Here is a 24,523-nt window from a genome sequence, read left to right on the forward strand (position 1 = left end):
GAAAATCAACAGGACCAATGGGGTGATCATTCAATCACCATTTTTCAACTCTTTTTCCAGCTGAAGGGCAAAATGTTCCCGAGGCATAAACTGCAGGCTGACTTTAAGGCTGCGGTCATATAGTCCGTCCTATCGTCTTTTCCAAACAACTTTTCCTTGACCTTGATGGAAAACGTCATGAGGTCAAGGAAAGATCTAGCAAAAGACAACGCGGTGCTATTGGAATCCGGCTGCACTTACAATAGGTTACTATATGAAGGCGGATGTTATTGATGTGGGTCAAGGTGATCGTTTGTTGATTACCCTGTGCTGAACGAGATACAGAAGCATTGAAGCTCCTTTCCTAAGCATTTAGAGAATTCAACCAGCTCTTATCATGGCTGTCGCTTAGATGCTTCTGGGTCATTTTACTCAGATAGGAAACTTTTCTAAGCAAAAAAGACTAGGTCTAGGTCTGTTCAATCAGGAGACAAGTTGTTTCTCTGCAGTGCTTTCTCTAATACATCACTATGGATCCAAGGCCCATTCCCCCAACCTTTTGGTTTTATAAGCTGCGATTTAATTTCATATGTCCATAGTGTACTGGATTTTATGAGCAGGGAAGTGAGTTATCGGCTGACCTCAAGCAGATGGGTCCCCACTTATGTGCCGTGGTTCTGCTTAAGGTTCCTTCCTGACTAACAGGAAGTTTTTCCTTGCCCCTGTTCCCATCGCGCTTGCACTAAGAGGGTCCAGGCTCATGGCTCTGTAAAGCGCCTTGAGACAATTGTATTGTTCCGGCGCTATATAAATAAAATGTAATTTAATTGAATTATCAGCAGAGTCAAAACACTGTCAAGACACAACTCTGCATCTAGATCCTTACTTTTGGACAATAAAGGTGAAAAAGGACATGTGTTAACTTATCTACTTCACTTGACACCCTTGGTATGTCTTTGAAAGAGCTTCTTTTAAATGGACCCACATTATATGAGCACAAATACAGACATGCAAAGCTTGGATGAATTCAACAGGTGAATTCAGTTACCAATTCAACTACTACAATACAATTACTATTATTTTCAAACCTCAAATTATCAATCGAACATTTAGTGACTTCATGTACAATGGGTTTACTGGAAAAAATACTGCTGATCTGCTAAAAATAGTCGTTATATTACTCCACTATCCCAAAAGGAAACAAATAAACAAAAATTAACTCAGATTAAGTTTGATAACAGTATGTGCATATCATTTATGTTAGAGGGCAAGAAACCAGTGAGTCAAATCAGCAAATGTCTTTCTGCTAAATAAGGAAGTAAGAAGGAAGGAAGGATTTTTTTTTAGATAGATAAGATAAATACAAGATAGATCACACAAGGCAAAGGCCATATTTGTGTACTTTTAATTTTGGCATTGTTAATTTTTTTCACAAAGACTGTTTTTGCCTTGACCTCTGACTGTATATGTTGAGGACCAGTCAAGGTCAACTTCAAAGGTTATCAATATGCAAGACAATGGGAATGTATTCATAATAGCTAGTTATATAATCACTTCTTATAGAAAACAGTTTAACAGTTAAGTATTTCGTAGTTTATTTACAGTATATCTCATGCTATCAAATACAAAAAGCAACACCAATATGGTACACTTTGATATAAAATGCAATGAATAACATAAAATGATATTATAGTTAAGGCTTAAATGTGTATAAAAATAACAGAATGTTAATTATTAATATATATATTGACATGGTTAAACAAAATATGTGACAAAAAAGGGGTTTTGTACATAAAGATACCTATACAGATTAAATGGGACACCCAGAACTGAAATTTAATTTCTTTGTGGGTGTAAAGCAAACATGCATATTTCAACTTGATTATAAAAAGAATGCCTTATGGAGGAGGCAGCTGACATGTGTGTTGAACCCAGGTGACCATAACAGCATCTGTCAGAGTATCCATCCCATATCATTCCTTGTCCTTCTTTTAAATGAGAACTGGCCAAATGTTTTTTTTTAAATGTGATAAATGTGCCTTCTGTTAAAAGTAAATATTTGGTATCTTCAAAGTCGTGCAGTTCGCTGTTATTCTAAAACCTAACTGATTTAATGTACCCAAAGGGATTATGTAGACTGAATACTCCTGTAACTATCACAATTCTGCCATATCCCCTGTTTAACGTATCTATCTTCTGTATCTGCGTAGCTATGACTAGGACACAAGCTACACAAGGAGATGAGCTGACCATGGTTCATTGAGTGACATATTGCCACATTAACTAACCGTTGAGAAGGAAGGAATGCCTATTGTGTGTGTCACCCACAGATGAAGTGGAGCAATAACTGTGTGTGACACAAGGAGGTCCTGGCAGGAGTGATAACTGTGCTGGAAGAACAAAAGCCTCAGGCTCATTACATGTAACAAGTTGCAACGAAGGTGTGAGTACATTTGAAACTATGCTTATCCTCTGATCAACTGGTGTGTGTGTGTGTGTGTGTGTGTGTGTGTGTGTGTGTGTGTGTGTGTGTGTGTGTGTGTGTGTGTGTGTGTGTGTGTGTGTGTGTGTGTGTGTGTGTGTGTGTGTGTGTGTGTGTGTGTGTTGTGGGGGGTAAAGGAGTTACGGTCAAACCTAATTTGTAACTGTATTTCCACAAATCTTGGGAACACATTCAAATAAGTGGTTGAGTGGTATATTTTGGCCAACACTCAACAAGCCTAGTAACACTGCACGTAAGTGAACATGGGTATAGTTCAACTTTGACTGTTGTCTAATTTAAACAGGTCACATGGAGGTCACATTTTTCTTTATTGGCAGTCAACTTGTATGTTGATAACTAATAATTAAAAGCTATTATGATTTGTGATCTATGTAGTTAATAGAATTTCTAAAAGAATAATACGTCTAGGATGTGCCCCTTCACACTCAAGCTCACCTTTCAAAATGTTTATGTATTTAAACAAAAAATGGTCTAAGTAACAGTCAACTTGATATTGATTAAAGCTTACGTAACTTTAATATATGAGGAAAAAATTTAAACATTCATAGAAGTGTGTTATAAGAAACGTTTGGAACTAAAACTCTCTAAAAAGTGAGTGTTTAAATGGTCATGTAATACATGTGGTCAGAGTGTAGCTGCCAGAGTCAATGGTCCTTGTGTCTTAACACAGTATAGACAAACAAACAAACAAACAAACAAACCGAGCCAATGTTATTGGCTTGAAAGTGCTGCTGAACCATCTTTGGATGTCCATCTATTTACCCCTTTCAATGAGTTTGGCGAAAGGAAAGTACTAATTTTACATTATCCTCTTTTTAGACAGAGTGCTAAAACATCTTTAGACTACCTGTGGTAGGAACACAGAAAGACAACAAACAAACGAAAAAGACAATGTCAAAATAAACAAGGAAATAAGAAAAGACAGGAAGAAAGAAACAAAATTAGCCATTAGAGGAATTGGGTGATAAAAGGTGGACCTTCAAAAGAGGCCCCTCGGTGGGATAGGAGAGGAGGGGATAGCTGAAGTCAGAGAACAGCTGAAATGAGAAAACTGGAAGTCAGATGAGGGAGAACCGGAACTTAGGTGCAGAAGAACCGGAACTGAGACGAGGGAGAACCAGAATTCAGACGTGGGAACTCAGATGAGTGACAACTGGGACTAGGTGTGGGCGAGAACTAGATGAGGGAGATCCGTATGGGAATACCGGGTGAGTCCGTCCTCTGAGGGGAATGGTGGCTCACCAGATGTTCTACGACCGTGTGCTTGGACATGTGCTTCATAAGGTACGTCTCCTGCAGAGAACAAGGAGGACAGAGGACAATGTCAGTTTATTGTGGCCTTGGAGGACAGACTGAGGAAGATTGCACAAAACATGTTGACAAATTTGTTCCAATAATAGGAGCCTCTGAGCGGTCCTCCGGTTGTATTAGGTCTTATTCCGTCAAGTTAATATAACTATATGCATATAATGCACTGTATCATATCTGACCTAGATCTTACATTAACTCTGTCCTAGATCACATTAACAGTTGTGTGGACAGAGTGACAACACACAAAAACAAAAAAGGTCACCAACCAAAAGCCCTGGATGAGCAGAGATTCACCTCCTGCTCAAAGCAAGTGATGCAGCCTTTAGGCTTGGAGAACTGGGACCCTTACAGACCAGCACAGAGCCAACAAACAGGCTAAACACAGCTACAAACAGCGGATTAAAGAGCACTTCAACCTCTCTGACCACAAGTGGCAAGGCACGCAAACAATCACACCACCAATTACTGTGCCCCAAACAAGCTCTGCACCCATCCCTGCCCGATGAACTCAACTACTTCTACGATCAAAAATCTAGTCGGACCAAGGCACTCTTCTTTCTCTTCCTACTCTAGCAGTTAGCCTCTGATATGCTTCAGCATACTTCTACGCTCACCTTGACTGGAGAAATAAGGAGGTCATCTTCAAAGCAGATCTACTTTCCTGTTGACCCAGTCCACCCTAACCAAACTGACTGCAAAGTGAAGGCAGCTGGCCCCGATGGAATACATGGCCGTGTGCTTAGTTATGTCTAATTGCTACATTTGCCTACCGCCACAACAGGTCAAGACCCACCTGGATCTAGTCACAACTTGTATGGAAGAATGCAGTTCACCAAGTTCAGCTCAGCATTGAACAGCATTGATGCAATGATGCCTACATGTGCCGTCATACCCAGCGCCCACACCTTAAACGGCTTCAATTTCTGGAAAAGACCAGTAACTGTAGTACTTACTGAGGTGTACGCCCTGCCACACATACTGCAAGCGTAGGCCTTGGCATTTTTGATGGCGTGAGCAGACAAGTGGATCTGGAGAGAGGCCGAGTCGGAGTAGGCACGGAAACAGTTGGGGCATTTGTAGGGCTTGTCTTTGTTGTGCTGTCTCTGATGGGACTGTGGACAGGAGAAACAGCATAATTACTCTATTGCTAAACAACTCCATCAGCAGCCTTTTTCTACAGACTTCATAGGAGCTGTACCACCACCAGCTCGGTTTACTAAAAGATTGGAGAAGTTCAAACACACAGTGTTAACTTTGGCAAGACGTTTAGACCATAACCTTGACAGCCAGCTGCAAGAGGAAAACCATGACTGCAATTGTGCTGTCAAGGACACAACACAGTTGATGCTGGAAAAGGACTGATAAAAAAAGCACACAACTTCTGTTTGCATTGCAGATAAAAACAAAAGTCTGAGTGTCAATGGGAAACAAACTAAATGTCTTAGACCAAGACAAAAAATAATTCCAGTCAATCAACATTTTTCAGCTTTCCGGAGCACGCAGTGCAGGGGTGATGAGTGATTGGCTGTTGAGCTCAAATATCAACAACCTTTCATCAGATTCACGGGAGGTACGTTTAAGCACACAACACAGTTAACACTGGGAAAGGACTGAAAGCCTGTTATTTCATGTGTTTACACTACAGGCAGACTTAGAACAATGACGGCTCTGTTTGAGGAGGATTGCCGGTCTTACTTGCAGGTTGGAGAGTTGAGTGAAGGCCTTTTCACAGCCTGCGGCAGCACACTTATATGGCCGATCACCAGTGTGGATTCTGCGCCAGCGTGGACACACAAACACACACACAAAAACAGCACACCTGAATAAACATGTTTTTTATTTTTTACATGATCATGCATATTTTTTATGTTTAATAGGCTTTCAGCACTTAATAAATAGAAGATACAACTCCTTTGTACATGTAAGAACACTTAAAAATCAAACAGAGGATGACAGAAAGGTAAATTGGATCTTTACCTGCTACATGAGTTCACAAAACCTTTTCTAACCCTTTCCGAAATAGATCTCAGTCACTTCCCATGTGACATTTCAGTACACAAGTTTACAAAAGCCTTTCTATAAAACCAAAATGGATGTCAATCACTTCACATGTGAAATTTTAAAGCTTTCACAACTTTAACTAATGTATAAAAAAAATCCCAATGGAATACCATTGGGGAAAACACATCTTGAATTCTGATGAATCAACAGACCATAAATATGACCACAAACGTGGGATTATATCAGAAAAAGGTTTTGGAACCCCTGTGTTAAAGGTTCTAGAATGTGTACCTTGTGCAGTTAGTGCAGTTTCTGAACTTTAAAAAGGTACTGTATTCACCAAGAAATAATAAAGAAAAACCTGCCTCCAGACACCTTTACTGGCCCTGTACGACTAACCCTATTCAGATATGTTAAGATTCGAACATGATCAGGTGTATGACTTTTCTTACCTGGTGTGCTGCTGTAGATGGGAGAGTTGGCGGAAGGATTTCTCACAGTAAGAGCAGTGGTAAGGCTTTATGCCCAGGTGAATGCGGAGATGCTGAGCCAGGTAGGAAGCGTTGGCAAAGGACTTGGTGCAATGGGGACATTTATGGGGCTTCGCCTCTGTGTGGGACTTTGAGTGGATTTGCATGTCCGACTTGGAGAAGAACGTCAGCGGGCAACTTTTACACCTGCAAAAGAGAGAAAGAGATGGACACACACACACACACACACACACACACACACACACACACAGAGGCATTTTTAAGATGCACAGGTGGCATAATGTTTAACTCTGCTTTCCATATTATCATTTATTATACAGCACATCAGAATGTTGCAAAATGTTCCGAAAATTTTAATGGGCCACCCCAACGTTCAGAGGTATTTACCATTATGGACCAAAAGGCATAAGGCAAAAAAAAATGTCTTTAGATTAAACACCACCACCAAAGGGGCACTTCAGGATTTTTCAACAGTATTTTTAGACCTTTAGAAGGGCAATTAACGATCGAAATCGGTCACGTACAGTTAAAATGCAATGACTGGCCACTGTAAAACTCCTATAAAATGTAATCCCACCTGTATCAAAGTTCGCCACTGACCGGCTCATACTGTATGATGATAATGTAATGCCTGCATGGAAAGGATCCCGACAGAGCTGTAGCAACTGTAGAAAATCACTGCAGACTAGTTTCTTTTACACTTCATCTTATAGGTTGTTACCTGTATGTTTTCCCTTCTTTGGCAGTGATTGTGACAGTTTGATCTGTTCCGGATGCTAGGATTGGGTAAGGAACCACGAAAAGAGGGCCCGACGGGTTCTCGGCCTTAATCTTTTTCCGGCCTCGTTCCATTTTAGGGGGTGGTCCCAATAACCCAGCCAGACTCCCGCCACTTTTGATTGGCTCCATGCCAGCGCTGCTGGCCAATCCTGAGAGGAAATTGTGAGATGGGGTCCCGCCTAATCGGATCTGGCCGCTTGAAGTAGGAGTAGTGGGAGTGATTGCCTCTGAAGATGTGTGATTGGATGAACGAGAGGCCAGGGCCAAACCTACAAGACAGTATATTCACAAATTTACAAGACAGTTCTGAGGTGTATTTACTTACAATTTAAAAACTGGTTTCTTCAAGTTTGTGAAGAAATGTTACAGCTATGCTTTTCCATCCATCAAGACGCAAATCACCACCCAGCAAACATCAAGTTCATATCCAACATAATATGTAAACAAACAAACACCCCGCCTTAAGTCAAGTATACTGCCCGAGGACATGGCTAAGGTCACGCACAATGCACTTGATGCAAATTTTGTGGTAACACCACACCAACTCCCTATCTTTTAAGCTGTATTTAACAGCCGGATGAGACACACCTGGCCGGGTGAGTAAGCAGAGGTTAAAGTCTCAAGTTTCTTTCTGCAGAAGGGGAGGCGTCTAGCTTGGGGACTGCTGGTCTTGCTGCCTCTCAGCTTGGGACTTTGTTGTGTAGATGTTGTGATTTGATGTTGTTTCTAGAGTTGTTGCGTATGTCTTTATATTATTAAATCCCAAGGATTTGGTGGTTTTAATAAAGTGTTTTCTGTAGTTAATTTGGGTTAGTGGTGCAGTGTTGTTCGCCCCATAGAGCTCCAAAGGTTGGGGCGTAACAATGTGAAAAAGATGCTATGTAAATAAAACTACCCTGTCTCTTTTACAGGTAGCCAGACACTATTCAAAGACTGCACAAACATGTCATGTAGGAATTGTTTGGCAAAGAAACCTGAATGTTTGGAGAGAAAAGCACTCCTGAAGTCATCAATAGATCATTGTGAAAACAACCACATGTGAATCCTATTCCAACATCCTTATTTGTAAGAACCCCCCTGCTTCCTTGTATAAGCAAATCACTGCTAAATATAACATTGTCTTCATTCAAGCTTGGTCATGCCTCTAACAAGGTACAAGAATACACATTCTCAGAGAGAACCACAATTTACACTCCTATTAGCTAGCCTATTATCATGCCATTTTTAACTTCTACATCCCCATGGAACAAGTATTTATTTAAAGCTTTCTCATCTTAATTATGAACATAACTCAAAACCGTAAAACAGTATCTCAATGATTCATCAGACTTCATCATAGAAGAGACGAAAGGGGGAAGGTAATTGTAAGGCAAAGGTTACCGTTTCACTAAATTTGAACAAATAGTTTAACAGGAAATATCTTTCACATGCAGTAGATGTTCCTTGGCCATATCTATTTTTACAGAAGTTAAATATTTCCAAGGTTCTATGTTCAAGCCATCACTCTTTACCTTATATATGTTACTTATTTGTGGGATCCTCATTACTTCCCTAAGTGAAGTTGTCCATCATCCTTAAGGCTACATGGATTACTTGTTACGCAAACTACTGTGCCACAGACAGACCACCCGTGTTACATATTTCAGTTTCTATCAGGGGCTTGTAAACAGTTGTAGTAACTGGTATATAACAGAAATATAACTTGAGTGATCAAACTGAAAGCAAGAGGGGTTTCTTCTTTACGTCTTTTTGCCAGTTTAAAATGGATCGTTTGCATCAAATGCTTAAATCAAGCTACAACAGCAGGCCTTGACATTGTCTCTCTATGTTTCTTCAAAATTCAGATTGGTTTTCAGAAACGGTTTGAGTTAAGAACACTTTTCATTACAGTTAACGACTATAATGATATCATGATAAAAAGCACATTTCAGTGATTCTTGAGACTTGGGACAAAACATGTCCGTGACATAAATCACAGTTTTTTTATCTTAAAATGTACGTAATATATTTTAAAAGCCTCACCAAACTCATCAACAGGACAAGGGTAGCACAACAAAGTGTGTTTTGTTGTTGTCTAACATTTTGTTTTTATTCTTAATGATATGATATATGACCAGTACCTACAAAAACCCATGTCCGAAAGCAGGTCACATCACACTGCAATGCTTTAAAAAGTCTGAAAAGTTATATAAAATTGAACTTTATCTATATCATATGTAAATAACATAGTATTTATTTCACAAACATTAAAAAAAAAAAATATTTTGAAACATTTTGAATTTACTTTCTGGTCAGTTGAACATGTGTCCAGAGTTTTCGTCAACACCATCAGACTTTTTTAAATTGGAAAAAAAAATCAGGAATAATTTAGGGCAGCTTTAACTCAAAGGACCCCTTTCCTTCCTCCTTGGTCTTCCTGGTGACATGAGAAAATTTGAGCTCTGGTAAGTTTTTAATAATACTTTGTTTTTCATATCTATTTACTAATATGCACACGTCACAACCATAGTGTATCAACTCCAAAATGGCTAAAGAGTCAACATTAGAGTAAAATGTTCTGCAATCTAGTGTTTATTTATATAGATTGGCTGGACCATGATCAACAGATGAAAAACAAGATGGCGCCTGTGAGAATCTTGTGTGATATAAGGAGAAATGTACTTTTTTTGTCAACACCATCAGACGTCAACACCATCAAAACACCATCAAACACCATCAACATTTGTGTCTGATGGTGTTGACTTTCTATGATGGTGTTGACTAAGGCCATTTTAGTGTCCATTTTAAGCATTTTAATGCTGTTTATGCCACAAATATCACTTCCTATGCATTTTTATTGCTATTTCAGTTTAATGTGTCAAATTAAATCTAGTTTAGATATAGAGTGTCAACTCCTTCAGATATATTTTTTATCGTTTTTTAAAGAAAATGGTATCTGTTTCATTCCTTGAAGGATATTTGTTCAAAGACTAACACATTTCCAATGTAGATCATTAAACATTGACTTCTTTGGCTCTAAACTTTAGTTTTTAATGATTTAAAGACCTGTGTACATTATAAGGGGAACTGGGAAAACTAATGAGTAAAAATATTTCTGATAAGATCATTTCAAATAATTTCCATAAGTATATTTATGTTTATGATGGTGTTGACGAAAATCAAGTGCTGACCCAGCAAACATTCAATTAACATAAAAAATCTACAACTGGGAGGTTGAACCAAAACATGTTTGGATAGACAAAACTTTATTTGACATAAATGTAATCATATATTTTGGAAGTTATCCAAATATTTTTTGGGAAAATCAAAACCTGTTTTGTCCCTTATCTCAAGAATCACTGATTTGTTAAAATGTAAACATTTGCGTAATATTCTCTTTTGCTACCCTGTACATTTGCAGTGTTTACAGATGGAGGTTCCTTTGTTTTTGTTCAAATAGTAACCACATTTTTTTGGTAGCTGTTCTGAATAGTATTCCTTCCTAGTAACACACCTACAAGATACACCAGCCACGGTTACCTTATACGGCTTTTAAAATAGCTAGTGAAGAACGGCGATTTCTTTTCTTCCACCTATTTCTCATTGCTTTAAATATATATGTTTATATTCAAGAAATTGCCTGTATCCTTTCAGTTCAATTACTTATCTAAAATAGATATGAGGCAGGGCAGAACATAATGAAGTGCTTACAAAGGGTGTTACGGGTCAGTCAAACTGTTTACTCATGCAAATCCACACATCAGGCCATGTTCCTGAGAAAATATTATGTATATTTGTACAGAGAGATGGAACAGGCTACTTCTTTATGTCTCAAATAGGTTATCAGAGTAGTTTTTCACAGCGTTCAGTGAGAAAAATTAGATGGATTTTGTTTATAGTATTCTCACCTGACAGGTGGTTTGTCCTTGGCTGGTCAATAATCTGACGTAGATGCCAGTCTTCCCATAGTCCTCTGGCTTTCAGAGCCGTTTTGTCATCCAGATTCAAGTTAACATCACCAAGAATTCGACCTGTTAGAGAGAAATTGGGAAAGAAAAGCCTAAAATGAGTGGAGAATTGACTGACTTGTAGAAAGAATCCATCAAAAGTCAAACAGCAAAAATATGAGTATATATATCAAGGGAGAGTGGGACAAGTCGTCACAAGGGCCAGATGTCAAGCGGTTAATTCCTCCAAAACTATTGGGAACTATCTAAAAACTATAATAGCTTCATAGTGTTACACAACCTTGTGAGTGAAAATCTTGTTTTTTAATCAAGGTCACTCTAAAGCAGTCCCCTGGTGGGACACGGAGGTACAGCATGGGTTGACGGCACAAAATGGACTGAAAACAACCAAGTACTGGTCAAATGAAGTATGGCAGTGCTCAATTGTTACAGTGCATGAAATGCCCTGTATTGTTATTCCTAGGCTTCTTCTTCTTATTCTTTTTACCTTTTTCTGCGATTAATTCAGCTCGAACCGCTTAACTTAGAAACTTCGTTCAAACTTTGTCGCGTAGGTCTTGTAAAGGACACTTATGCTATGTATTTTTCACTTTTCTTAACTTTATACTTTTTAAGATATTAAAGAAAAACTAATATCATTTTCCCATTGACTTACATTGGGCCATTATGACATCATAATAGGGTAATTAAACTGGCTTGCACCTGTGCTTCACTGACACCTGCGCCAAGGTTCCAAGGCTCCTCTTCTCTCTGTCCCTCTCCATTCAACTGTATAACTAGGAATATTAAGAGACACCTTCCCTACTCTACTTTTTTGTCTCTCTCCTTCTTTCTCTCTACTTTCTCTCACACTCCATCTCTCTGCTTCACTCTTTTTTCTCTCCTTCTTTCAATATGTTCCCTCTTCACTGTCTTTATCCAGAGCCACTCTTCACTCTTCTTTCCTTTCTTTCTTCCACTCTTCTTTCCTTTCTTCTTTCTTCCACTCTTCTTTCCTCTCTTCTTTCCTTCTTCCACTCTTCCTTCCTTCTTCCACTCTTTTTTCTTTCTTCCACTCTTCTTTCCTTTCTTCACTCTTCTCTCTTTTCTTCTTTCCTTCTTCCACTCTTCTTTCCTTCTTCCATTCTTCTTTCCTTCTTCCACTCTTCTTTCCTTTCTTCACTCTTCTCTTTTCTTCTTTCCTTCTTTCACTCTTCTTTCTTTTCTTCTTTCCTTCTTCCACTCTTCTTTGCTTTCTTCACTCTTCTTTCTTTTCTTCTTTCTTTCTTCCACTCTTCTTTTCTTTCTTATATCCTTCTTCCACTCTTCTTTCCTTCTTTCACTCTTTTTTCCTTTCTTCTTTCCTTCTTTCAATTTTCTTTCTTTTCTTCTTTCCTTTCTTCTCTCCTTCATTCACTCTTCTATAATTTCTTATCCTTTCTTAACTTTTGCATTTCATGCACTGGTATTTCCTTCAGGAAATGCATTTTCTAATTACAGTGCATGAAATGCCCTGTATTGTTATTCCTAGGCTTCTTCTTCTTATTACAGTGCATGAAATGCCCTGTATTGTTATTCCTAGGCTTCTTCTTCTTATTATTCTTCTCACCTTTTTCTGCGATTAATTCAGCTCGAACCGCTTAACTTAGAAATTCCATTCAAACTTTGTCGCGTAGGTCTTGTAAAGGACACTTATGCTATGTATTTTTCACTTTTCTAAACTTTATACTTTTTAAGATATTAAAGAAAAACGAATATAAATCTCTCCCATTGACTTACATTGGGCCAGTATGACAACATAATAGGGTCTTTAAACTGGCTTGCACCTGTGCTTCACTGACACCTGCGCCAAATCCAAGGAACCTCTCCTCTGTCCCTCTCAATTTAACTGTAACTAGGAACATTAAGACACCTTCCATTCTCTACTTTTTTCTTCTCTCCATCTTTCTCTCTATCCCTCTCAGTCTACACTCCATTTTTATCTCCTTTTTTCAATATTTTCACTCTCTCTCTCTTTATATCCAGAGCCACTCTTGTTCGCTCTTCTTTCCTTCTTCTACTCTTCTTTCCTTTCTTCTTTCCTTCTTCAACTCTTCTTTCACTCTTCTTTCCTTTCTTCTTTCATTATTTCACTCTTCTTTCTTTTCTTCTTTCCTTCTTCCACTCTTCCTTCTTTTCTTCTTTCCTTCTTCCACTCTTCTTTCACTCTTCTTTCTTTTCTTCTTTCACTCTTCTGTCCTTTCTTCTTTCCTTCTTCCTCTCTTCTCTCCTTTCTTCACTCTTCTTTCCTTTCTTCTTTCCTTCTTCCACTCTTATTTCCTTTCTTATTTCCTTCTTTCACTTTCTTTTCTTCTTCCTTTCTTAACTTTTGCATTTCATGCACTGGTATTTCCTTCAGGAAATGCATTTTCTAGTTCTTCTCACCTTTTTCTGCGATTAATTCAGCCCGAACCGCTTAACGTAGAAACTTCATTCAAAATTTGTCGCGTAGGTCTTGTAAAGGACACTTATGCTATGTATTTTTCACTTTTCTAAACTTTATACTTTTTAAGATATTAAATAAAAACAAATCAAAATTTTCCCATTGACTTACATTGGGCCATTATGACATCATAATAGGGTCTTTAAACTGGCTTGCACCTGTGCTTCACTGACACCTGCGCCAAATCCAAGGAACCTCTTCTTTAAGACACCTTCCATTCTCTACTTTTTTCTCTCTCCATCTCTCCATCTTTCTCTCTATCCCTCTCAGTCTACTTTCTCTCACACTCAATATCTCTTCTTCACTCCATTCTTATCTCCTTTTTTCAATATTTTCACTCTCTTTTTCTCTTTCACTCTTCTTTCCTTCTTCCACTCTTCTTTCCTTCTTCCACTCTTCTTTCCTTCTTTCACTTTTTATTCCTTTCTTCACTCTCCTTTCTTCTTTCCTTCTTTCACTCTTCTTTCCTTTCTTCTTTCCTTCTTCAACTATTATTTCCTTCTTTCACTCTTCTTTCCTTTATTCACTCTTCTTTCTTTTCTTCTCCCACTCTTCTTTCCTTTCTTCACTCTTATTTCCTTCTTCCTCTCTTCTCTCCTTTCTTCACTCTTCTTTCCTTTCTTCTTTCCTTCTTCCACTCTTCTTTCCTTTCTTCTTTCCAATTCTTTCTTTTCTTCTTCCTTTCCTAACTTTTGCATTTCATGCACTGGTATTTCCTTCAGGAAATGCATTTTCTAGTTTTTAATTATTACAGTGCATGAAATGCCCTGTATTGTTATCCCTAGGCTTTTTCTTATTATTATTATTCCGTTTACCGAACTTCTGCGATTAATTCAGCTCGAACCGCTTAACTTAACTAAAATTTGTTCAAACTTTGCTGCGTAGGTCTTTTAATGGACACTTATGCTATGTAATTTTCATTTTTCTGAACTTTATACTTTTTAAGATATTAAAGAAAAACGAATCAAAATGTTCCTATTGACTTACATTGGGCCATTATGACATCATAATAGGGTCATTAAACTGGCTTGCACCTGTGCTTCACTGACACCTGCGCCAATGTTCCAAGGCTCCTTTTCTCTCTGTCCCTCTCCATTCAACTGTATAACTAGGAATATTAAGACACCTTCCATACTCTACTTTTTTTCTCTCCTTCTTTCTCTCTATCCCTCTCACTCTACTTTCTCTCACAATCCATCTCTCTGCTTCACTCTTTTTTCTCTCCTTCTTTCAATATTTTCCCTCTTCACTCTCTCTTTACTGTCTTTATCCAGAGCCACTCTTGTTCACTCTTTCCTTTCTTCTTTCTTTCTTCCACTCTTCTTTCCTTCTTCCACTCTTCTTTCCTTTCTCCTTTCCTTTCTTCACTCTTCTTTCCTTTCTCCTTTCCTTCTTCCACTCTTCCTTCCTTCTTCCACTCTTCTTTCCTTCTTTCACTCTTCTTTCTTTTCTTCTTTCCTTCTTCCACTATTCTTTCCTTTCTTCTTTTACTCTTCTTTCTTTTCTTCTTTCCTTCTTCCACTCTTCTTTACTTTCTTCACTCTTCTTTCTTTTCTTCTTTCCTTCTTCCACTCTTATTTACTTTCTTCCACTCTTCTTTCTTTTCTTCTTTCCTTCTTCCACTCTTCTTTACTTTCTTCACTCTTCTTTCCTTTCTTCCACACTTCTTCCCTTCTTTTACTCTTCTTTCCTTTCTTCCACACTTCTTAACTTCTTTTACTCTTCTTTCCTTTCTTCTTTCCTTCTTCTTTCTTTTATTCTTCCTTTCTTTACTTTTGCAAAGATGGCATATAACATTTTATGTAATAGAAATCATCAAATGCACAGCACCCTAAGGAGAAAAGCTCACAGCTGTATCTGATTTTAAATATCTGGGGATCATTTTAGAATGCATTTAATATTTCAAAAACATTTCAAAAAGGTGGCAAATACCATTTAATTTAACTTGGCTAATTTTGACATGTAAGGCCATACCTAACCACAGAGGAAGCCAAACTTTTTATGCATGCCATGATCTTTTCTCACACCTTGTTCTGTTACACAAGCTGGTCACAAGCAAGTACAACATCTCTGAAATCAATAGAGACCCTCTACAAGCAGACCTTGAATACTCTAGACCAGAAACCTATCAGCTATCACCACTGTCATGTAACAACAAAGTATAACTTATTCAAATTTGACAGTTTCTTACAGTTTTTGGATGCCTGTCTCATTTTTCAAATAGTACATGGGCTGGCAACTCCACCATTGTACGAGTTTATACAGCTGAAGGATGGCAACGGCTGGGCAACTAGGGCAGTCACCAGGGGAGACTGTGTTATACAGTATAGACACAGTACGCTTGGACGGAGAGTCTCCTCAGTACGCGCCTCTAATTACGGGAATACCCGCCCTACTGATGTAAGAGTGTGCGCCAGTTTGTCAGTGTTCAAAAACAAACTTGGATGTAGAAATGGATACAAAATAACCAAACCTGCAACCATAATTAGGCCACTGCACTACTCACACCGTAACTTCCTTTTATGTTTAACACCTTGTATGTCTGTCTGGTTTTTACAATTTGTTATCTTAACGGCACTGTTTTGTCAAACTGTTGTTTATCTTTTTTTTATTTTGATTATTTCTTTCTGTCTCTCTATGTCATGTCCTGCCAAGGGACAAAGGATAAAAACTAGCTAACCTAGCTAATTTTGGTGCATTTACATTTTTTTGGAATGTTTATCAATGTATAATGTCCCTTTTCAAATAAATGCATAAATAAAAATAATTATATTTATATGTTTTGTATGAATATTTTGTATATATTTTCATGATTAAAGGTGATTCTATGCTTTACCTAGTCTTAGTTTTGCACTGGCATTGAGATTAAGACAAAAGCAGCAGACATGTGAGTTTGGGGCAAGTGGTCTCTTGTGACCAGGGGCTATGTTGTTACGTTATGTGCTATGTTGACAATTCAAAGCCCTGGCAGGTTGTCTCCCCTGAACTGGAGATGATCATTTGGGGGGAATGTGACAACATTCCCTGCTCTCCCCTAAGAGTACATAAAAAAACACAACATAAAAAAGGAAGAATTGACAGCCAGTCAATAGTTTGACAGAATGTAGGCCAAAGATTTCACAAATAATACTTGGGGAAAGTATTTTTTACTTATGTATACTTTTAAAATGGGCCGTTGTTAATGGCCTGTCCATTGAGCATGTGGCATCCACACTATAACTTGTTAAGCAGCCGTACAAGGAATCATAAGTGCAATTATCATATGATTTGCAAAACGTGTGTTTGAGACATTTGTCATCCTTCTTGATCTTAGACATACTGAACAGACAGTGAGAAGACGGTGAGGAGTGATTTAAAGGGTATGCTCAAGCTGATTGTGTATTTATTTATGGTATTTTGATAGTACCTGCCACAGTGCTGGAGGCTGGTCGGGCATGAAGGGCCACATCAGGCTGTGAGGGACTGTGGGCATGAAGGCCAGGCATCTGCTGTAGTTTGGGCACTGTCATCGCATGCTGCCCTGCTTCTGTGGACGTGGCCTGCATCAGCAAAGGCTGCTGGGAAGCGCTGGTTGTGGGCGGCAGGTGTGGAGGTCTGATCTTCTCCGCCATCAGCTGCTCTTTAATCTTGTTGATGAGCACCAGGTTATCCAGCTGCCGTGAGCATACACACAGTGAAAAAAGAGAAAACAGGAGCCTGGAGCGATGAAAACTTAGAAATAAGTAATAGAGCTCCCTCCAGTGGACACACAGTGCAAGTAGACTTTGGTTCATATTTGGTACATATTACATACGGATTGACTACCTAAGTGTGATATATATTTTCTCCCAAAATAAGGGCTTCTGAAAGGAAAGTATAGAGGATAGAACAGATAAAAGTTTTGGTGTGGAACTAAGAGACTTAGGAGGAGTTTTTACCCACAGGCAGTGAGATTACTGACCTCAAATGTAGTTACTCACTAAGTTTTAAAAATTCAGCACTCTTTCCTTATTTAATGAAAAAAAAAAAAGTTTTAGTTTTTTGCGCAGTGTGGAGCGTATACCCCCTTTTTTTTTTTTTTTTTTTACAATTCACTACATGTTTGTGTATGTGACAAATAAAGCACTTGAACTTGGAAGAAACCATGTTTGAAAACTAAAATGAAATAGCTAACCTACGCTGACAGTATTTGACAGTGAAGTAGGCTTCATCTTATCTGTGTGCTTTTGCTGCTAAAATAATCTACCTCCTCTCTTTTTAAAAAGGATCATATACAATTGCTGCTACATGCAGAGAGTACCACTAAGTGCTGATGTGACTACAACAGTGCTGTTGCTAATATCATTTTCTAAAACAGATGTCTTATTTATCAGCCATGTTGAATAACCCAAAATAACCATCAGACTTTCAGCCATAAAACCGACTGGTAGCTTAACAATCTTAAACATAGCATGCTTCTCTGATTCACTAAAATACAACCACCAAGGTCATTTAACAAATGATAATGTTATCGCATTGGTCTACATAGTTCCCAAACAAGGCCAAATTACAATCTAGAACTCATTCTGAGTCAGACATATTAATGTCTCTCCTGAGGACATCAAGTCAATAAAAAAGCTAACCGATGAGGTGGCACACAGGCATTAAATCACCTAAAGTTTACTTTAGACCAAGTTGTCAACTGCCTGTCTGTGTGCGGAGTGTCTTATGACCCCTTGATATTGGGGACCGGCTTCCTATGTGTTAATCTGACAGAAGTCAGATCGGTGAGTGAGATGCTCACTTTAAGGTTAAAAATAATAGCTCGGAGAAAAGAAAGATTACTTCAATAAAAACAAATGTGGTGTATGTTATCTGATTTTTATATCATAAAATAGCTGAAACTATGCATGACAATAATAGGGAACTTAAAGCTGTCTACTGGTATGTGAAATTTGGGCAGCCTATTTAGCATATTACTTTTCAATACCGGCTTCTCCCTTACTGCTACAGAGAATAACCAAAAGAATCAGAAAAAAGTTACATTTGTGCAAATGTGTTGAGTGAATGACTTCCTAGAGAAAACAGCAGATCGTTTCAGTAAATCATTTTTCTTGATTTTAAACGCTCCCCCCTACTAATTCCTGCAAGTAAAATATTTGGTGATCAACCCAAATCTGATAGTTCAGCAGACGTGATCATCCCAACATGAGTCATATCCCAACCAGACACAGAATGCTTTGCTTGATCTGCTGCTGAAAAGGTGAAAGTAACTGTGGATGACCTTACCTGCCCAGGCATGGAAGGAGGTGGAGGCCAGAAATATGGGTTATTAAACCGAGGCTCCGCCATTCCTAAAAGAACCACACAGGGGAGCAATGATTATTAATTATTGAACTCAATTGATTGACAGATTGATAGGAATTATTTGTAGCGTGTGTCATGTTATTATTGATTGCTGATGTAGCTGATGCTACTCTGTATTATCCTTTGGATTTTTGTGTAATGTCCTGTTAAATTATTGTATTGTACTTTTCATCACAAAAATGGGGGTAACTCCGTAATTCAACAGCATCTAGACGTTGAAGTTTGTTGCCGTTGACATTAGTTGGGGCAGGATGACTTAGCCTTGGGTCTCACTGTTATTCTCACTGTATTGTTTCAATTCTAATACCAAATATCGGTCTCTGCTTCACTAAGGCACGGTCAGTCAGTATTTTGTTCTTGTGCTGCATCAGGAACAGGAACAATCAGATCTTGAGGTGAACTAAACTACAAAAATAGTTTAGAGTTTCCACACTTTGGCCTGGAAGACAGTAGAAGAGGGGTGCACCACCAACTCATCAATGGAAGTTACATCAGTTAGACTATGCGCTTTCATTCATAATTTAACTCAACGATCAGAAGCAGTTTGCCAGCCACACTTGAAAATGTTCAAAACACAAGCAGCCCAGTGTCTCAAGCCTGACTTGCAAATCCCCGTCTGTCTTTAAAAGAGTTTGGAGAAACACTAAGGACAAGATTTCTTCAAAGAAAAACTGCTGAGTGACAATATCCCACAGGGACGGAAAAAAAACAAGGGTCCTTGTTTAGTCTCCCCTTTATTGGCCAATCCTTAAGAGCAGTTCAAACCAACCCCAGTATGAGTATTCACCAAAAGAGAACCTCCCCGTAGTAAGACAGAGATCTTTAGGCACCATTAGAATGCATGCAGTTTGAGAAAAGTCTAAAATGTGTGGGACGTTTGGCAGTTTCACATAGAAATTGGGCATTTTTGTTTTTTGCTAATGGGAGAAATTTATATTCGTTTTTCTATAATATCTTAAAAAGTATAAAGTTTAGAAAAGTGAAAAATACATAGCATAAGTGTCCTTTACAAGACCAACGCGACAAAGTTTGAACGAAGTTTCCAAGTTAAGCGGTTCGAGCTGAATTAATCGCAGAGGTCGGTACAAAGAATAATAAGAAGTATAAGAAGCCTAGGAATAACAATACAGGGCATTTCATGCACTGTAATAATTATGAAGAGATTATGTAGGCTTATGGCTTGATTTGATCACAGTTGGTGAAATCTAGTGGCGCACACCTTTAACATGGTTCTGATTTGTAGTGTAGCCTAGAGGTGCGACTGACTGTGCAGAACCGAACCGCTGAAAACACACACACACACACACACACACACACACACACACACACACACACACACACACACACACAAAGCCTAAAACCAGTGCAAACCAGACGCAGTGCAACGCTCCTTAAGGAAAGTTCACACTCATTAGCCTCATAGTTTTGAGACTAATTAAAAGCCGTCTTGATCACAGACCGCTCTTAATTAATTTACCATAAACACACCTAGCCTCTAAAGGCCATGTTAAAGGTGCAGAATATAATCCTGCTGGAATTTTAGGAAAAGAGATCATCAAGAACCCATCTCCTTCCTCTCACAGGTCTGCACTAAGCCCTCTTTCTGTCCTCAATGCACTGCAAGTAACTCTTGTGATTGGTTTACAAATGAGTAGATACAACGAAAAAATAAGTTCCTGATAACAGATAGCATAGGACAGCAACAGAGACCAGATTTTTTTATTTCACAGAGAGCTTATGTCATTGCTAGTATTCCTATAACATAAATCAAATCAAACTTAATTTGTATGGCGCATTTCATACCAGGAGGTAACACAAAGCGCCTCACAGAAGGAATATAAAGAGCTTCTATCAGATTTTACAAAACAGTGATCCCTAGCTTCAAAAGAGTTTGATATAAAGTGATCATATACATGTACATGTAATTTGGCAACTGTCAGTGCGAAGAATCCTTTAGTTTAGAAACACATAAGGTAATAGAGTCTCACACACAACAGTGATCTAACCTACACATCACAAGCAGAGGGGGGTCTTTACACATTTATGGTGTTAATTGAAGTAGCATATAACCTAAGCAAACACTGAAGCACAAATGTTCTATACACCACTGATATCAAAGCCGACATACACACATTGATAGTCAGACACAAAAACTGCTACAATTTTGTCCTCTTAGGACAATTTTGTCCTCTAAATTTATCAGGAGACTGATAAATTAGGTTTAACCACGGTCACTCCTACTGCTGATGGAATACAAGTGGCCTAACACGAGAATCAGGTCTAGCCTACTAAAGGCGTCCCGTTGATGGGGAACCAGAATGATAGCCCTAAGGAACATGTATGCCATCAAAGATCATTGGAATCTATTACAAAATGTCATCGTTTTAGAGGCAGACGTATCAAGGCAGAGAACTCAAATGAACAGAAACAAAGGCATTGGGAAACGAGATGCACAATCAGGCTTGAGATTAATTGAAGATTTTTTTTGTCTTGTTCCCCTCCAAAAACATCCACCTCACTACCTCCAGGAAGTGAAACCTACACCCTATGGCATCATTAGGGAAATATTTTGTGGGTTTTAGGTTCATAGGCCTGGACATATCATCTTTATTTTTTTTGGCTGATGTAAATGAACGGTGCTATGCAGCCCCCCTATTCAAACAGACTTTGGAACCTTCAGAACAGCGGACGCTGCCAAAGCATGCAATGTCATAGAAAGGAATTCATTATGCATGAGAGCAAACCCATTTTTCTTTTTTTTTTAAAAGTCAGACTTGGGTTAGAAATAACAAAGATTTCTAAAAGATTAGACTTGTGGAAATGAACATTTTGCAGACAGCTGAGAACAGAGCGAGAAGGAATTAACAGACCGTGCACAAAGATTCAATGCTGTTCTTGTTAATGCATCCTAAACTAAAAAGCATTATTTTTCAGTGTCTAAGTCAACTAAACTGATTACCAATTATGTTCACCATTACTAAAAAAAAAAACAGTACATCTATGAATAACATCTAGAATATATTTCAAGACTAAACTTCATCTGCTCCACATTGAATACTGCACAGCTGTATAAACAGCATACCTCACAGGGGGTAATTTAGATTTTTTTTTGTTCTGGCATTTTAGAAATAATAATACTGCTATGATATATTTGTGTATTCTGTGTACCTGATCGTTTATCAGCCTACTACAAAGCAGCAACAAACTCGGCCTGCACTCCCCAGCTGTCATGTACAGTGCATGCTAATCCACCTATCTAAACCGTCCTGCAATACATTTCACTGCAATACATCTCTCGGATCAGGCACGGGTAATTAGAATGTCAATGAACGAGATTAATGGATTAAACTAAGTGATCGCAGGGTATTGTGGGAAGTTCCTTGAGGTGTTGGACTTGGACTGCTTTGGGATGCCCAACACTAAAGAACTTCGAGTCGACTAAAGCGTGGAAATGGAAAGGACCGGACATTTTCATGAAATTTTACCCAAATCAGGTCATTCGTAGAACGGAGGTAATACCTGGTTTAGCATTAGGTTAGGTAGGCTAGATAACCTAAATCACTTCTCCCAAAATATTTCCCGTAGAACGTGGAACAAGAAAGCTAGTCACAACAATCCTGTCGTCTATTTTACCTAAATTTACATTTTCTTTAGCAGTTTACACTACACTACAGCAAGCCTATGTGGAGACTGCATAAGCGAATTAGACGCTGTAGCCTTAAACAGTTTAGCTGAAATTAAAGTTCACGATACAAATAGTCTACCATGTTCATGCTAGTTTACCTGTAACGTTGACTTAATGGTTACATGACTCAAAAAACAACGTGCGTTGTTTGTACTGTCGAAGTACTGAATGGATGCATTCCCCAAAACTGATAAAAGTTACTTAACTTTTCACCTTTTGCTCTATCGGTATCACCGCGATTATTTCCAATATCTATATTTTCTTTTTTCAAAATAAAGATTTGCCATAGACAGAGGCGAACATTTAGACGCTTAAGAAACTCGGCTCCATCTCTGCCCGCTGTAGCCTCTCCCACATTCTCAGACAGTTTTATTAAAAATTTCAGACAAAAGGAAAACAAAAATGGCAGCCCGTCTTATTTTTATAAGGACAGGACGCCATATTCTGCAGACCCCAAATTTGCAGACAAAATCTCTACCAAAAATGAGTCGATCATAACCCATGCAAATATCCCACCCGTTTATTTGCATTAAGTGCTCGAATGATTGTTTACTTAGATTTGCAGGTTTGAATAGCCCGGCTCGGAGGAGAAAAAAAAAACTAGACACTTCCTACAACAATCATGCCTTGCAAAATGGCATTGCAATAGGCAAGATAGGTTTCGTCGCGTTGCAAATTCCAGCTGTGCTAAGATGGACAATTCGTCGTTCCTCTGAATGTGTAACATGTGACATGGTTTTATTATATTCGCTTAAAAATGATATATTTTGTTTTTAAAACATGCGCTTTAGATTTTTTTTATTCGAACTTTTCAGCGAGCGGAATAGGAAACAACTCTAACGAAATTACAAAACGGTCTGCGAGCTGTCTTAAACCCGTCATTAAGAGAAGAAAAGAAGGAATCCATACGTACCCAACAATTCGATGGCAGATTTTGATATTTTATAAAAGGTTAGGATGTTCTTTCTGCCTGCTTTCAGTCGGAGTTCAGACCTTCCGGGTCGCCTACTGTTCACTTCTGGGTGCTGCAGGCAAACAGCGTATATCATGAGTGTTCTGTAAATATCAAACGAAATACTAAAAATAAAACAAGCTAGACAGTTGGAAATGCGAAGCTGTGGGTTAAAGGCAGAACCAATTGCACAAAATCAGACTGTTGTCAGACATATCAATGTAGTCGTTTTGGTGTAAATCGGGTAGCGCTGCAGTGACTGTACAGTGAGGTGTAAAAAAAACAATGCATAAAGCAATACATGTTTCGTTTGTTGCCCATGGCATCAGTGTACCAGAGTTCCACAGCATTCATCTGGAAATGTGGCATGTTTCTTCAATACTTTGGTACAGATGGCACTCCTGGGTATTCTTAGTTCTGTGGGTAGACTAGCCTACTTCGCTTTCATCGCGTACTATTTGATGGCCCATTACAAAATAAGAGGTCGATGCACAATTTAGTTGCTATTTGGGCTACTGTTTCTGATTCACAAATGGTTTTAGTCAAGTTAAATAGAACCTTGTGTGTATGGTCTCTCATCAATTACTCTATGATACAACCATTGGAGTTTGGACTGGATAGTTGTAATTTGTTCAAACACTTCATCAATCCATTGCACTCAAAACCACATCTGGCCAGAAGTCTCTGTGGTTCTGCGCTTCTCTGAGAGTGGCGCTAGAGGGCGGTAATTGAAAGAGGAAACATACTTTTCACGTTGTTTCTCTTAAAGGGGCTTGCAGTGGATTGCATTTTGGTGTGAAAATATGAAAAATTATCAAAGACTTTTTTGTATTGTTTTGAATGGTGAAAACCAAACTTGGGACTAGAGGGAAAGCGATACAGGACAGAGCATTTATGGGTCAGACATGTGCTCACCCAAAACGTTTTTGCATTTTTTTTTGTAGAGCAATAAGAAAGACTGCAGAGAAAGTGAAAAAGCCCACTATGTGGGCTGATTCTTTTATTAAACAATTCTATGGATATATTTTTGTAAAATAAAAAATTGTAAAAGATCTTCTGTGCAGTTCACTATGAAATTAGGGAAAGGT

At 38.4% G+C, this 24,523-nt stretch overlaps 1 protein-coding gene across 1 annotated transcript; it reads right to left on the minus strand.

Annotated features, from left to right (window-relative positions):
• Positions 1-1,398: 1,398 nt before the first annotated feature.
• Positions 1,399-23,493, minus strand: znf362a (zinc finger protein 362a). Its single transcript, XM_080845597.1, has 9 exons — positions 23,397-23,493; positions 18,721-18,785; positions 16,880-17,126; positions 10,953-11,075; positions 7,007-7,334; positions 6,247-6,471; positions 5,489-5,567; positions 4,747-4,905; positions 1,399-3,775 (listed from the first exon to the last, which is right to left on the minus strand). The coding sequence occupies exons 2-9, from the start codon at positions 18,781-18,783 to the stop codon at positions 3,659-3,661; spliced, it is 1,341 nt and encodes a 446-aa protein (XP_080701723.1). The 5' UTR covers positions 18,784-18,785; positions 23,397-23,493; the 3' UTR covers positions 1,399-3,658.
• Between the last annotated feature and the right edge of the window lie 1,030 nt (positions 23,494-24,523).

The sequence above is a fragment of the Sprattus sprattus genome (assembly GCF_963457725.1).
Source record: "Sprattus sprattus genome assembly, chromosome: 10".
Taxonomy (NCBI): Eukaryota; Metazoa; Chordata; class Actinopteri; order Clupeiformes; family Clupeidae; genus Sprattus; species Sprattus sprattus.